At 38.5% G+C, this 14141-nt stretch overlaps 3 protein-coding genes across 3 annotated transcripts; all 3 read left to right on the forward strand.

Moving 5' to 3' along the window:
* Positions 1 to 977: 977 nt before the first annotated feature.
* Positions 978 to 2569, forward strand: LOC118434348. The gene is made up of 2 exons (XM_035847639.1): positions 978 to 1573; positions 2219 to 2569. The coding sequence occupies exons 1-2, from the start codon at positions 1346 to 1348 to the stop codon at positions 2567 to 2569; spliced, it is 579 nt and encodes a 192-aa protein (XP_035703532.1). The 5' UTR covers positions 978 to 1345.
* Positions 2570 to 3729: 1160 nt separating this feature from the next.
* Positions 3730 to 7370, forward strand: LOC118434443. Its single transcript, XM_035848025.1, has 8 exons — positions 3730 to 4204; positions 4349 to 4540; positions 4725 to 4997; positions 5143 to 5538; positions 5632 to 5930; positions 6004 to 6219; positions 6334 to 6679; positions 6742 to 7370. Exons 1-8 carry the CDS (start codon positions 3811 to 3813, stop codon positions 6894 to 6896), a joined length of 2271 nt encoding a protein of 756 aa, XP_035703918.1. The 5' UTR covers positions 3730 to 3810; the 3' UTR covers positions 6897 to 7370.
* LOC110844116 (DNA replication licensing factor mcm5-A) lies at positions 7319 to 12082 on the forward strand. Its single transcript, XM_022090244.2, has 13 exons — positions 7319 to 7624; positions 7716 to 7842; positions 7930 to 8058; positions 8157 to 8335; positions 8420 to 8663; positions 8776 to 9019; positions 9119 to 9312; positions 9418 to 9558; positions 9650 to 9695; positions 9819 to 9949; positions 10496 to 10743; positions 10841 to 11111; positions 11678 to 12082. Exons 1-13 carry the CDS (start codon positions 7458 to 7460, stop codon positions 11777 to 11779), a joined length of 2223 nt encoding a protein of 740 aa, XP_021945936.1. The 5' UTR covers positions 7319 to 7457; the 3' UTR covers positions 11780 to 12082.
* The last annotated feature ends 2059 nt before the right edge of the window (positions 12083 to 14141 follow it).

A 14141-nucleotide genomic window follows, 5' to 3' on the forward strand; every position in this document is an offset into this window, starting at 1 on the left:
ACAATGAAATATTTAAAGGCAAATATGAAAGCCAAATATTTCCAGAGAAAGTGCCTGAAACTAGTTATGACCAGTTTGGAGCAAAACGATGAGTAGGTTTTTACATAATCAAAAAAATTTGTATTTATATAACATGACGAAACTCTAAACATTGTGAAATACCATTAACAGCAAGTCAGAGCTTACATGTTCTCGTATGACTTTTTCTGCCTACTCAATCCCACAACATCCATTCTTCCTTCGCCATCACTCTGTCCCAATTCTACAGAGTAATTGTAGGAGGAGAGACTTCAATCAAGTCTATTAGCTCAGAAGATCGCTGTCAAACGGTGATGTACATCTGCTGATCTAATTCTTGTCTTGTGCAATGGTAACATGACACCTACATTACATACATACAATTTCTATACTTTAGGGAAATAGGATGGCGTGGTGGTTCAAGGACAATTGTGGGCATCTGGTTTAGAATTTTTTGTGCGAAACCGTCAAATAAACAAATTATACCCAAATTCACTTCCCTGCAAATCATTGGAATGAAAGGATATGAGAAACGTGAAAAATTTTCTACCAGAGGTTTTTGCGTCGTAGCTTTGAAAACCAAATTTTTATTCTGTTTTCATAGCCAATTTTATGCACATACCCCTTCACACTTACCCCTCCCCTCTTGTAGTATTACACATGTATGCAATACTACTTATAACACCTCAACAGGCTCTGGTGAGGAAAAGTAAATCATTTTAGTCGACCTGGAAACAATTTCAATGCCATTATTTTTTATGGGAAGCCTCAACCAAAATTCCGTCAATAATATTTACATTATAGTAGTAAAATTTTTGAAAGGAATAATTATTTTTGTATGCAACTAATTTTATTTTTGTTCAACCTTCTGAATTCTCACGTGTGAATTTTCGTATTTGGTCTACGGATTTTTGTATTCACAATTTTGTCGCATATTTCTGATCGCATATTCACAAAGCCTAAACAAAGGTAACATCAATGACTCACGAGGCTTGTTTAATTTAGTTATGCTACATGTGTGTACATTGCTTTAACTTTTCTTTCAGACGATTTTATGACACTTCGCCTTCAAGGAAATCTAATCATTGTTTAAGGTTTCGTTAAACTGACGTTGCAATTGGACCCCAACAGCCTCAAACCTTAACACTTTCTCATTTGAGTGGACGATTCTTGGAAAAGTGCACAACTATTTTGTGTAGCGGATATAAAACGTCATTAGTGGTTCAAATGTATCCTTAAAGCGGATTTTCTAAACCCCTCGAGTCTCAATTGTAATAAGGACACTTTGCAGAACAAGGACACCTATTCTCGCCTCACCTCTGAAATAATGAGGATGGGCGGAGATGGCGATTATTACATGAAAGACACGAGTATTAGCAATTCTGGGTTGCATGAAGTATCTGGAACCAAAATCCAATCTTATGCAACTCGAGGGCATTCTTCCTTATCAAGGAATGGTGATGGGGATTGCAGACACTTGAGCCGATCAGGATATGCGAGTGATAAAGATTCAGATCTGTCAAGACGAGGAACTACGCTGACAACGGCAAACCAGGTAATCAGGAATTTTCTTTCTATCTCAGAATATTCAAGAGAATGGCGATTTACTTGCGTAGGATTGTAAAAAGTGAAAGGTTTGCAGAACATTTATCACGGCACAGAATTAGTTTTCTTTGTACATCTTTCTAAGCCACTGACCTTAGGTATAAAACTGTAAATCGAGAAACACTGGTTAATAGTCGTAATTATACATATGCACCTTATCATGGCTGTAAATTAACATGCTTTCCATGTTAAAAAGTGACTGCTTTCTTTATAAATAATTACAAATATCAACAGGAAACAGGAAAATTGTTGTGAGGTTGAGAAGCCACCGGAAATTAGAATCGTGTGAAATGAAGTTATTGCACAGGAAATGACAACGCTTTCCTGACGCAAACTATGTACGTACATTTGGTACACGTAGTAAAAGCAAAATGGTTGATAAATCAATCCTCATATTTCCTAAGAAGCAAATCCATTTCTAAGATGTGGGTTACCAACTTATTTCGCATTATGCACACTAACAACGCCAAGTAAAGGAAAATATTGTAAACTACTACACTACGCGATACTAAAGATGCAAAAGTATATTTATTTGCATGGTTTTTGTTTTTGGGAGTAGCAATAAAAAAAGTTTCTTTGCACTGGTTGAAAACAGGAGGCTGCATGGACAGGTAATGGGGATCAATACTTCGGAGGAGGAGGACAATCCAAGAGAAACAGCACCTCTGCATCGTTCAGAGCTGAATCCCCACAGCTCAATTTGTGGACGGGTAATGGTAACTCTTCTTCCCAGGGGGGTCATCACCCCAATGTGCCCAACCTATCAAGAGCTCTCCCAAGAAATTATGGTATTGACTCCTCGTACTCCATTCCTACCATCAATAGTCGGCTGGGACAGCGCTACGGCAGAGATCGGGAAAGAATGAAGGACGAATTGGCGGATTCTAATTCAATGGCCCGGACTGGGAGTGGAATTCTTCCAGGTGGAATTTTGCCTGACAGGTAATGGGAATCACACAAAAATACCGTGTTCCTCTCCATCAAGCATTGTACATACTGCGTGATGACTTTTGTCAAGACGCACAACTGAAAGAACACTGCCACCACGACTAACGAATTGTCCATGATCGATGTTTCCTTGTCATGAATCAAGCTAAACAGTTTTTGATCGCGTGGTGTTGGCACTTATTGGTGGTAGATACATAGTAGGTAGGTATAAGTGGATAGATAAGGTAAGTATATAGTCAGCATGCAAGAGCACAATAGAGATTCCCGTCCGCAGAAGAAACTCGTCGAGCCACAAATTGAGCACAGAACTCATGCTTTATGAATGAATTATCAAAAATGCATTTGAGGGCGAGAAGGCAATTTAAAATAGATAAACGTGATCATACTACTAAAATCATGGAGAAACTGGCATAGCAGGCACATATACAGACAGAGTAACGTGGGCATTGTGATATTAAATATTATGTGTGTCTACTAAAGTGTGAAACTAAAACAAGCAAGGTATCCTTCCTTTCCGGAAAGTTTAGAGATGCGGATGGATGTCATGCATGTAGAAGCGTAAAATTTCCATCATCAATTTGTAGGATCATCATTCATTTTTGCTTGACTCGTTCCTTTCATCGCCAGGACCACTAGCATTTCCAATAGTATCAACTTTAGCACCAGGTCAACTTATTCCGCTGCTTCTGGTTTTAATGAACATGTTGCATGCATGATAACGCCATTGTACATGCATACGTAGCATTCAGTCTACGTGCATAATAACATTGCATACTTATGTGGGGCTGAGTGTGGGTGAAACATTTGAATCAGCGGGTGTGGTGTTCAGCAGGAGAAGTCTTCAAAGTCAAGTGCGGAACATGGTTTGGCATATTGAACTAATGCCAGAAAGTTTCGGTCTGAAGCGAAAGGTGTTTCAACAGAAGGAAAGTCTGGATAGCTTTACTGATGGTTTTAGGTTCCAGACCTGCGTTTGGGGATAAGAGTTCTGCAAACAATGTCAAAGATGCATCATAATATTCATAAAAAAACTATTCACATTTGCAAATCTTTGAAGTTTTTATCCTGTCTTGATGTTTCAGGGAGTCATGAACATTAGAATATTATGTATCTGTAGATAAAGTCCATATTATCAAATTGCTCGTTAACTACAGATATCCATACCGTATTTCTTACGGACCTAAATTGATGTGATGTTCCCCCAACAATGATCCTTTAGGTTTTTATTCCAATTTTATTATGCGTGTCAGAAGCAGAGGCCTTTCCCATTTGGTATGGAGAGGAACTCGGAGTGACAGAAACTCATCAATTCGTCAGCCTGAAATGTACGGATCATCCGTGTCGGGAACCATTTCTACACCCTCTCTCAACACTAATAATAACACCTCTCCTGGGGGCCAAAGTCGTCGTGGTGGGTTCAATGATGAAAATTCTCGAGTGAACAGTGAAAATTCTCGAGTGTCAGCTTTGATATTGGAAGCTCAAAAGGCCAAAGACAACCTTTGCTCCAACCTTGCCGATACCAATAATCAATTCCAAGACAGACTCAGTTCATACACAAGACCAACAGCGTCGTGGAATTCGGTGGGTAGTAGAAGTGGAGGCGGAATGACCATGGCTGAACTAGAAAAAGGTATTTTTCTAGAAAAAATGAAAAATATAATCTCAAAGTGGGTGTATCCGTGAGCGGGACAAGTGCGCAAAAAACTGTTCTTCTGTTCGCATTAACATTGCGTGATTGCTAATATTTCAAGAGTTATTTGAATGTTTCCTTCAGAGAGACAAGAGGGGAACGGAAGCAAGAAATTGCAGCAGGAAGCATACCGAGCTTCGTTGGAAAGACAAGTTGAGCAAAAAAGTAGGAGAATGGTTGAAGAAGAACGCAAATTAAATACGCATCCTTTTGGACCAAATTATGAACAGCCAAAGCCCAGCTTTTGGCAGACCTCCAAGAGAGCAAGACCTAACTGTGAGAGTTATTATGAACTAAATAATCATACGCATTGTTTTATGAACTATTGAGTATTTGAATTCACATGTTCGATATTCTAATTGAGTAAAAACTGTAAATGAATCTATCCCAGCTTATTTAAGTAAATTGCATGTATGCATTTATTGTACCTGATTTTATGTATATCACTTTCTGTCTTCAGGTCCAGAAGATATTCCCATTCAGAAGCGAATCTTGGCACAGAATTCCTCAACAAAAATGACGGATTACAAGGTGCCATGTAGTCGAGTCGCACAAGCTCGTACAAACTTGAAAAATTCTCGGATAAGTCCAGACACATACCGCCACGCTTCCAAGAATGCAAGTAATGCTGTAGCTTTTGCTGGTGGAGACGATGGTGGAAACGAGTATGCAAACTTCACAGGCCCGTCACAACATCACTTATCAAGCCCAAGTGGCAACAACTTCCGGGCACGTTCGTCTCCATTAGTGTTTCTCACGGGTTAACCCGAACCATTACTATTAACATGGGACCCGAAACCTGAACCCGAAACCCGAATGTTAATAGTAATGGTTCGGGTTAACCCGTGAGAAACACTAGTCTCCATCGGTTGCTGCAGGATTCTGGAACAAGTCTACCGGCGGTATCATGCGTCCCCCACCCGTGAACAACTATGGATATAACATGACAATGGGTCATGTTCCATATCAAGAAGTTCAGCAGCAACCTGGGCCCCAATTTTATCCACCCCAAATGCAAAATAATCAGTTTCCTCTTCATCAGCCTCAATTTATGCCCCCTGGTTACCAACAGTATCCTGCTTTTCCTGGACCTTACCCCTCACCTTATCCTCACCCATCGCTAGGGTATTATCCTCCTCGCCCCCAACCACCGTCATCAGCAGGGTATCAAAATAGGCCACCAAGAGGGATGATGATGGACCCACACAGCAATCGATATCCATTTGCTACTCCACGACAGCAAACTCCGCATCCTAATCCTAATTTTTATAATCGTATGCATTGCTCTGATCTCTCTCTTGAAACGTATCTACGGTGTAGAGTGTGAATTTGATGATGCTTTATTAAGATTGTACATGTTGTTTTAGTCAATAACCCTGGTTCTTCAAGAGCAGCCGAGTCGAGAAATCTCGAGGATGAGCACATTGAACAAAAAGTTGCTGAAATCCAAAGACAAATGCATGTTGAAGAAGATGATAATAACAACAACAGTAACTCTTCCGCCTTGGGGTCTTATCATGACGGAAATGTGAAATCAAACCGATTAATGCCCACAAAGTTGGATGGTGACACGTTGAGGAACTTTGTAGAGGAGAAGTTGGCCGATCAAAATGTAGATTTCGACGAATTAAGAGAACTTGTTTTCGGCAGGCCGAATAACTGGAAGGTATGTGCAAAGGAACTGTGGTCAATAATCTAAAAATAATTACAGTCTTTGGATTATTTCTGATTTCGCACAGACTTCAGATACTGCTGTAGACTTGAAGCCACTCAAAGATATGATCAATCGGGCAGAGTTAGCTGAGCAAATTAAGATAAATCAGAGACAAAAAGCCTTGCAGGCAGCTCAGGACAGAGAAGAGGAAGAAAAACTGGAAAGAAAAATTCAAGAATATTACGAAATTCAGAAAAAAAGAGAACAAAATGCAGAGGCGCAAAAAGATGAATGGGCTCGCGTACGTGTATAAAATATATTACATATTGCACTACCAAATATTATCGACAATACAAATATATATATATATACATCAATAAATAGCTACATTTAAGTTCTCCCAATATTTATTTAGCTGCACAACAACAAGAAAGCCGTGAGCAAATATTTTATCGCAGAAGCAGATTTCCAACACAAGCCTATTACGAAACCAAAGACAACTTTGCGAGAATCGTTTACAACACAAATACGCCCTGAAAATCCAGAGGTGTCATTGGCTAGAAAAATTCGACACCGGAGCAGAAGTGAAAGTCGACCTCGAGAGTCATGGGACAAATTGGGGGTAGGCGGAGATGATCATGAAAAGTCGTCTCAATCTAAAGATGAGCAGGACTATTCTTACGTCAAGTACATTGAGGAGTTCCAACGACAGCGACCCACAAGTCCCCCAATCCCAACTCACCTACCAAAAACTAATGAAGGTCTCAATTCATATCGCAACTTTTTTTCATTTGCATTTACCATTTTCTTTGCATGATTTTAGATACCCTGCGGGGAAAGCTGAATAATTCAACCTTCTCGCGACCCCGACTCAGTCCAAGCATTCTTCGAGCAAATGAATCCAACCTGACAATGATGAGGAGGAGGATCGACGTAGAGCACGATCTGAAAACCAAGTTTTCAAATCCTAGTTTCTAGTAATTTGATATCAGCGTGACTGCGTTACATGTACTTGTGGACCTGACTATTTGTGCTTTAAATGTGTGTCCCAGACAAGAAACCACATTATATGCTTGGATAAGCGGATAAGCCTTGACCTAATAATTTTTGTAGATCTATATTGCGTCGTAAAAAATGAGAACATGTAGATAGATGATTGATGAAAAAGATAAAGACCTAAAGTGTTTAGTGCACATATTTGAGAAAAACTATGATTTTCTCTCATTATTTTTACTCGATTTCGAGTCCCCCATGAAGTGAAAGTTTTGCAAAATAAATGGCAACATCAACCAACCAACGCGATTTTTACGTGTCAAACTCGCCCCCTAGTTCAATGGGAAAGCACTTTCTCCCCGGAATCTTGTTTTTCCCGTCCAGGAGGCGCGAAGACGGGCCCGCTTCCTCAACAACAAAGACCTCTCCAATAAAGCTTCTTCTCTTTCTTCAGTTTCATTTATTTTCGTTCCACACACCGGTTCTTATTTTGCATTTCATAATTCAATTTTTGTTAGAAAATTCTATTTACAATTCCGTTTTGAAATGGCATCATTCGACCAAGCCAGCGTGTATGTGTCGGGACCTCGAGACAGTGGCGAACAAATTTTAGACGAGGCGACCGGAGGAATTATTGACCATCAAAATTATAAGAAACATTTTAAAGAGTTTCTGCGACAATTTCGGGACAATACGTCCTACTACAAATACAGGTATTGTTAATACTTTGGTTGAATCTGGCGATTTGTTGCCAATTTATAAAAATAACGCAATTTAAGGGATAGTTTACTTGACTTTTACTAGGGATCTTCTTCGTCATAATTATAACACCCGTCAGTTATGGATTGAAATTCAAATTGAAGATGTGATGAACTTTAACGAGGATTTGGCTGACCAGATAATGCGTAGACCTGGAGAGTTTATTCTTATTGTAAGTTTAATGGACAGGCGTCGTAGATTTATTAGTTCGTAAAACAAAACAAGGAACTAAATTATTGAAGCTGACTTTTCTTAATAGTTTGAGGAGGCCGCAAGGGAAGTGACTGACGAAATTACTTCTCCTCGACCTCCCGATGCCCACGAGATTGAAGACATTCAAGTGATGCTAGCCTCGAAGTCTGACCCTGTTGCGATTCGAGAGCTTAGGGTAAGTTTATAGGGGGGATTATGCGTCTATAGTGGTATTGGGTGGGATGGGTATCTCTAGTACATAAAATAATAACAAAATCCATGTTGTTCTTGTAGTCGGAGAAAGTGTCTCATCTCGTGAAAATCTCGGGAATTGTTTTGACCTCGTCCGCCATTCGTTCTAAAGCTGCCCAAATATCTCTAATGTGTAGAAGCTGCCGATCGGTTATTCCTAATGTAACTGTCCCCCCTGGTCTCGAGGGGTATGCATTACCAAGGCAGTGCTCAACGAATCAGTGAGTCCCTTAATTCAATATACTGATGTTTTTAAACTTAATGACATGGTTGTCGAGTATTTAATTTGGAATTTAAAATTGTAGAGGAGTCCAAGCCGGTGCCGTCAAGTGTCCTTTAGATCCGTACTTTATCATGCCAGACAGATGCAGATGTGTGGACTTCCAAGTTTTGAAGCTGCAAGAGTCGCCAGAAAGTGTTCCTCCAGGAGAAATGCCCAGACACATGCAACTTTACTGTGATCGCTATTTGTGCGATAAAGTTGTTCCCGGAAATCGAGTCTGCATTCTTGGGATTTACTCTATTAAAAAGGTTACAGCACCTACAAAGGTAAAAACTTTGGAATTTCTGAATTTGAAGTAACTAATTACTATACTATACATGAATGGCTCGTAAAAACACCGTATAAAAATTCCATATGGTTATATATTTTCCATTACAGAAATCAGCTCAAACTAAAGTGGCCATTGGGGTTCGACAACCATATTTCCGTGTGTTTGGAATTGAATTAGACACAGAGGGGTCAGGCAGAACGGGAAAAGTGAAATTTACAGCAGAGGAAGAAGAAGAGTTTCAAACATTGGCAAAAAAACCGAATTGCTACGACTTGATTTCAAAGTCAATTGCTCCTAGCATTTTTGGATCTGATGATATTAAGAAAGCGATTGCATGCCTCCTGTTTGCGGGTAAATATGTACATATGTATAACTAAGTATAACGAAAGATGATATTCTCTTTTGATTGAAGCAATTAACAGGTTGTTTTGAATACATTCTTCAAATTAGGTTCTCGTAAGCGACTCCCGGATGGTTTGACACGTCGTGGCGATATTAACGTTTTGTTATTGGGAGATCCTGGAACAGCTAAATCTCAACTGTTAAAGTTTGTGGAAAAATGTTCTCCAATTGGAATATATACTTCTGGGAAAGGCTCTTCGGCGGCTGGTTTAACAGCTTCTGTTAACAGGGACCCCACTACTGTAAGAAGAATTGATACGAGGGTTTCTCCGTTTTTTTCAATATATATTTTTATTAAGATCATTATAATAGTGTATTTTCATAATCTGATTTCTATTATTTTTTAGAGGAACTTTGTAATGGAGGGAGGTGCTATGGTCCTCGCTGATGGAGGCTGCGTTTGCATTGATGAGTTTGATAAAATGAGAGAAGATGACCGTGTTGCTATCCACGAAGCCATGGAACAGCAGACAATTTCCATTGCAAAGGTATGTTTATCTCACTCTAAGATTGATGGTGGTGAACTACATAGACATTAAATTCATTAAATATATTTCTACTTTACAAATATGTGTGTAGGCTGGAATAACGACAACATTAAATTCACGCTGTGCCGTTCTGGCAGGTAGGTGTACTGTAAATCAAATGTCATATTTTTAATGAAGAATTGAAGCATTTTCTATATTCACCAAGTCCAGCTTAGGTTTAGCTGTGTTAAGTACTTACATTTGCTATGTTATTTCCGTAGCTGCCAACTCAATCTTTGGACGATGGGACGATACAAAAGGAGATGAAAATATTGACTTCATGCCAACAATTCTTTCGAGATTTGATATGATTTTCATTGTTAAAGACGAACACAATGAATCGAGAGATATGGTAATGACATGCCGATTTCATACTTGTCCAATTTCGATAGTAAGCTTGAGCTGTTTGGGGTTAATGTGATGTGATGTGTACTACACATTGTGTAATGTTACATTTTCATTACATTAGTACAAAAAAATTAACAGGAAAGATAGCTCAATCTTGCTCCGATTTTTTCAATTTTTGTACTATAAAAATAACAACCTACGATAAACGGAATGATGAGAGGCACGCAAAATAATGGAGGAAGAACAACCAAAAACATAAGTTGTATTTGGCTTCCTTTGATAGCAACCCTGTGCCCAGGGGCCATCTGACTTAATTTGCACTCCTTTTTGAACAATACAGAATGTCACAATGTGTTTTATTCCTTTCTTGTTATTGAGGTCCTTGAAATATTATTTGTAAGAAACATTTCATTTCCGTGCTTGTTTGTGGCATTCTACATTTGTTTCTTGATTGGTGGTGTAATATAAAATTCGTCGTTGTTGCAGAAATGGGAATCATCTCCCCTTAGGTCGTATAAGTTTTATAACATTTTAAAACTCTTTCTTGCAGATGATGGCAAAGCATGTCATGAGAATTCACATGAATGCCCAGAAGGCGAATGAACAGCAAATTGCAGAAGGAGAATTATCCTTGACGTTTTTGAAAAAGTATATTGCGTACTGTAGAAGCCGTTGTGGTCCACGTTTGACAGTAGAAGCGGCAGAGAAATTGAAGAATCGTTATGTTCTCATGCGAAGTGGAAATCGCGAAGCAGAGATGGAGGCAGATAAGAAAAATCCCATTCCAATTACGGTCCGGTAAGTTCCATAATAATTCATATCATATTTCTAAATGCCGTTGTTTTTTGCACAAATTAATAGTTAACTGTGCTTGTTGAATTAAATAACCTTTCAGACAACTTGAGGCTGTTATTCGTATAGCTGAATCTTTGGCAAAAATGGAGTTGAAGCCGTTTGCTACTGATTCTCATATTGATGAAGCGCTCAGACTTTTCCAGGTGTCAACTTTAGACGCTGCTAGTTCTGGAAATCTAGCTGGAGTGGAAGGATTTACAACTCAAGAAGACCAAGAATTGCTGAATCGTATTGAAACCCAGCTGAAGCGTCGTTTTGCTATTGGATCCCAAGTATCAGAGCATACTATAGTTCAGGACTTTATTCGCCAGGTTAGCGGTCACCCTGAAAATACTAAACATATAAATAATAATATGTCTGTATAAACACAGTCTTCAAACCTGGAATTAAGTGAATTTGTTAGAGAACATGACATGACAGAACCATTTCATTTTATATACCCAGAGTCAGTAGTAGTATTAAATGATTTTAATTAAAGTAGATTCATCTACTAGTATATGTAATATATCGGTACACGTGTATGTTTGTGCTTGCATCTCGTATCTGGCTTCTTTCTTTATGGAGAACAAAGTAAGCTCAAACAAAGCTGAGATGTATCAGAAAATTTCATTTTGGTCATGTGTTCTCTAACATTGTTGTCCGCTGTTGTGGTTTATTTATTCAGATGTCTGTCTGTCTTCTATACTGACTCTTGCGGGTTGATCCCTAGGATCCATATACTGCTGGGTATTATTTTGGCAAAGTTGGGTTTGATGACATGTGTGAAAAGAAAATCCCAATTCTGACGCTCGCTGGCTCTTCGCTCGCTTGGGGTTCTATTTAGGAGGAGAATGAAAATTGAAACGCAAACCTCTAACATGTCAATATTTTATTACAGAAATACCCGGAAAGAGCGATTTTTAAAGTCCTGTTCACCATGATCCGCCGTGGAGAAATGCAACATCGCTTGCAAAGAAAAATGCTGTTTCGTATCAAGTAATATGTGGCAAACTCATCAAATACGAGTAACTCGCCATTACAATATTTCTAATGTACATTTTTACTTTAATAATTATATCACTTATCGACTCCTCACTCAACAGTGAGGAATTTTAAAACTTTCTGTATGAAATATGTTTATAATATTTTTACACCAGTGATGTTGCAGTACAGAAAATAAATGGTAACATCTAGAGTGAAAGCTGTGCACGTGTAATTAGGTTTACAAATATGAAACATGTACTAAAAAGCTATGGACAATTTGGTCCCAAAAGTAATAAAATGTAACATTGGTAATAATGTGTTCAGCTTTTCCTGTTTGTAAAGACATTAGTTTTGTAACATCACACTGTCGGTCTGCCTGTACTTTTTATTGAATGCTTCAACTTTTTTAAATTTGATTTTTAGAAATCCATCAAAAATTATTGTAAGTATGTAAATGCAAGCTTTTACAAATTGCATATGGCTTCTCTTCTAGGTGCGGTTGATAGTTGAAATTAGTTTATTCTTCGAAATACGTATAGCGAGTTTTGTCACCTCCTGGTCCTTCATCCACTTGCTGCATGTATGCTTGTAGCTAGAGACTTTTTGGAAATGGAACTGCCGAGCGAGTTTATCTTGTCAGCATGTTTTCATACCTACAGATATTTGGTTAGTAGTTCATGCTTGCTGTCGGAATTCGCACAAGGTTGGCTCCACGTATCCATGTTAATACATATTTCAACCTTCCTCCCTCCTGTAAAGTCGGATGGCAGTTTGGGTTATGTTGTAAACATGTTTGTTGTTAATAGTTTAAAATGGTGGCAATTTACCCAAACAAAAATATTTTGGATTTAGCGAAAATCAACGTAAAACAAATGACTCAACTTTCTCCCCTGAGTATTAGAAAGTAGCGATGAAAAAATAGGATAATGGTTTGATGTTATCAGTTGTTGCACTACACGCAAATATTGTTAGTGTGGGCAAAGAAAGTAGAAAGCACGAGATTGTGATCTACTACAGTCTGCTTTCCCCATTTATCAAGTTTCCCCGGAGTGTGATGGAAAAGATCACATTAGCTTTCAACACCACTTACCATTTACTTTTATGCGCTTTTATAGCCTCTTATTTCAATGTGATACATTATTTTACTACACATACGCTCATCCGGCATCCATTAAGCACTAAAATATTGATGCATAGCGAATTTGAAAAGTTATTGGAGGCTGTGGTTGGTAGTTAGATAAATAAATAGTAAGCAGAAGAGCAGCATGTATGTGTAAAATTCGCTGCGTGAAAGTTCATTTCTGAATTCAATGGCAAAAAGACAATCTATCCCCATTTTCCCATAAATACTTTTTAGCCAGAATTCTGATGAAGCTAATGAAAAATTATGGAATGATCTGCTCGTACACATACATCTGTATCTACTATATACGTCTGTCTGTATATATCTGTTGCATCCTACATGACGTTAAAAACAGCACTTTGCAATTTAGGAATTCAAACGTTGCTGCTTTGAATTATACATCAGCACAAACAGAAGCACACTTTGGGATCCGACTGAACAATTCTAAACATGAAACAGGAAGTCTGGAAGGCAGGAAGAAGCAAACCTATTACTTCTTTCTTGCACACCACTACTGCTCTAGTTGGATGGAGATGGAGGAGTGTGCAAGCCTGAAGCAATTTTTGTCCATATCAAACATAAATATGTATATAAACTGAATCTAAAATTCCAAAATATGGAATTTGGTTCTGGATAATCATCTCCAGAGATGGTCCCGAGGGCGAATTTCTTAAATCTGGTCCTTCTTTGCACATATGTACATACATATTGTACCAAACCATTCTTTGCATATATGAATTAATTGTACTGCGGACTGCTTTTGGTGATCTCTAGTAAGTAGCACCATTTGTCCCCACCGGGCGTCCTCGTCATTAGCTCCATTCTCATCTGAAACTCAAACTCGAACCTATATGTTTATGTAGGATGATCCCTTGCTGCTGTTTCTCAGGAAGTTCAAAAGCACCAGCCAACGGGAATGCAGACAAATCTGCTGCTATTTCTAGGAATTTTAAAGACGCTCCAAACAAACCGAGTATGTAATCAGCATAATTGCCATCCCATCTTAATCAAGTTGTCTTTATGTCCTCAAAAGTAAAGAAAACAATTAGAATTTGTCAACCATGAACAAGTTATTTCGGCTGTTTTAGAAGTGAACGGAGTTGAAAGAAAACTAGACGTGAGGATTTCACTTCATATGCAACAATTCTGCTTGGAATTAATTCACCAAACTTTGCCTGGTGTACGTTTTGGCTCGTTTTTGTTATTTTTCCAGCATTTGGCTGAGGTTACCAACAGTTTGTATGTAAGTGGATGA

This window comes from Folsomia candida, unplaced genomic scaffold (assembly GCF_002217175.1).
Source record: "Folsomia candida strain VU population unplaced genomic scaffold, ASM221717v1 Fcan01_Sc002, whole genome shotgun sequence".
Classification (NCBI taxonomy): domain Eukaryota; kingdom Metazoa; phylum Arthropoda; class Collembola; order Entomobryomorpha; family Isotomidae; genus Folsomia; species Folsomia candida.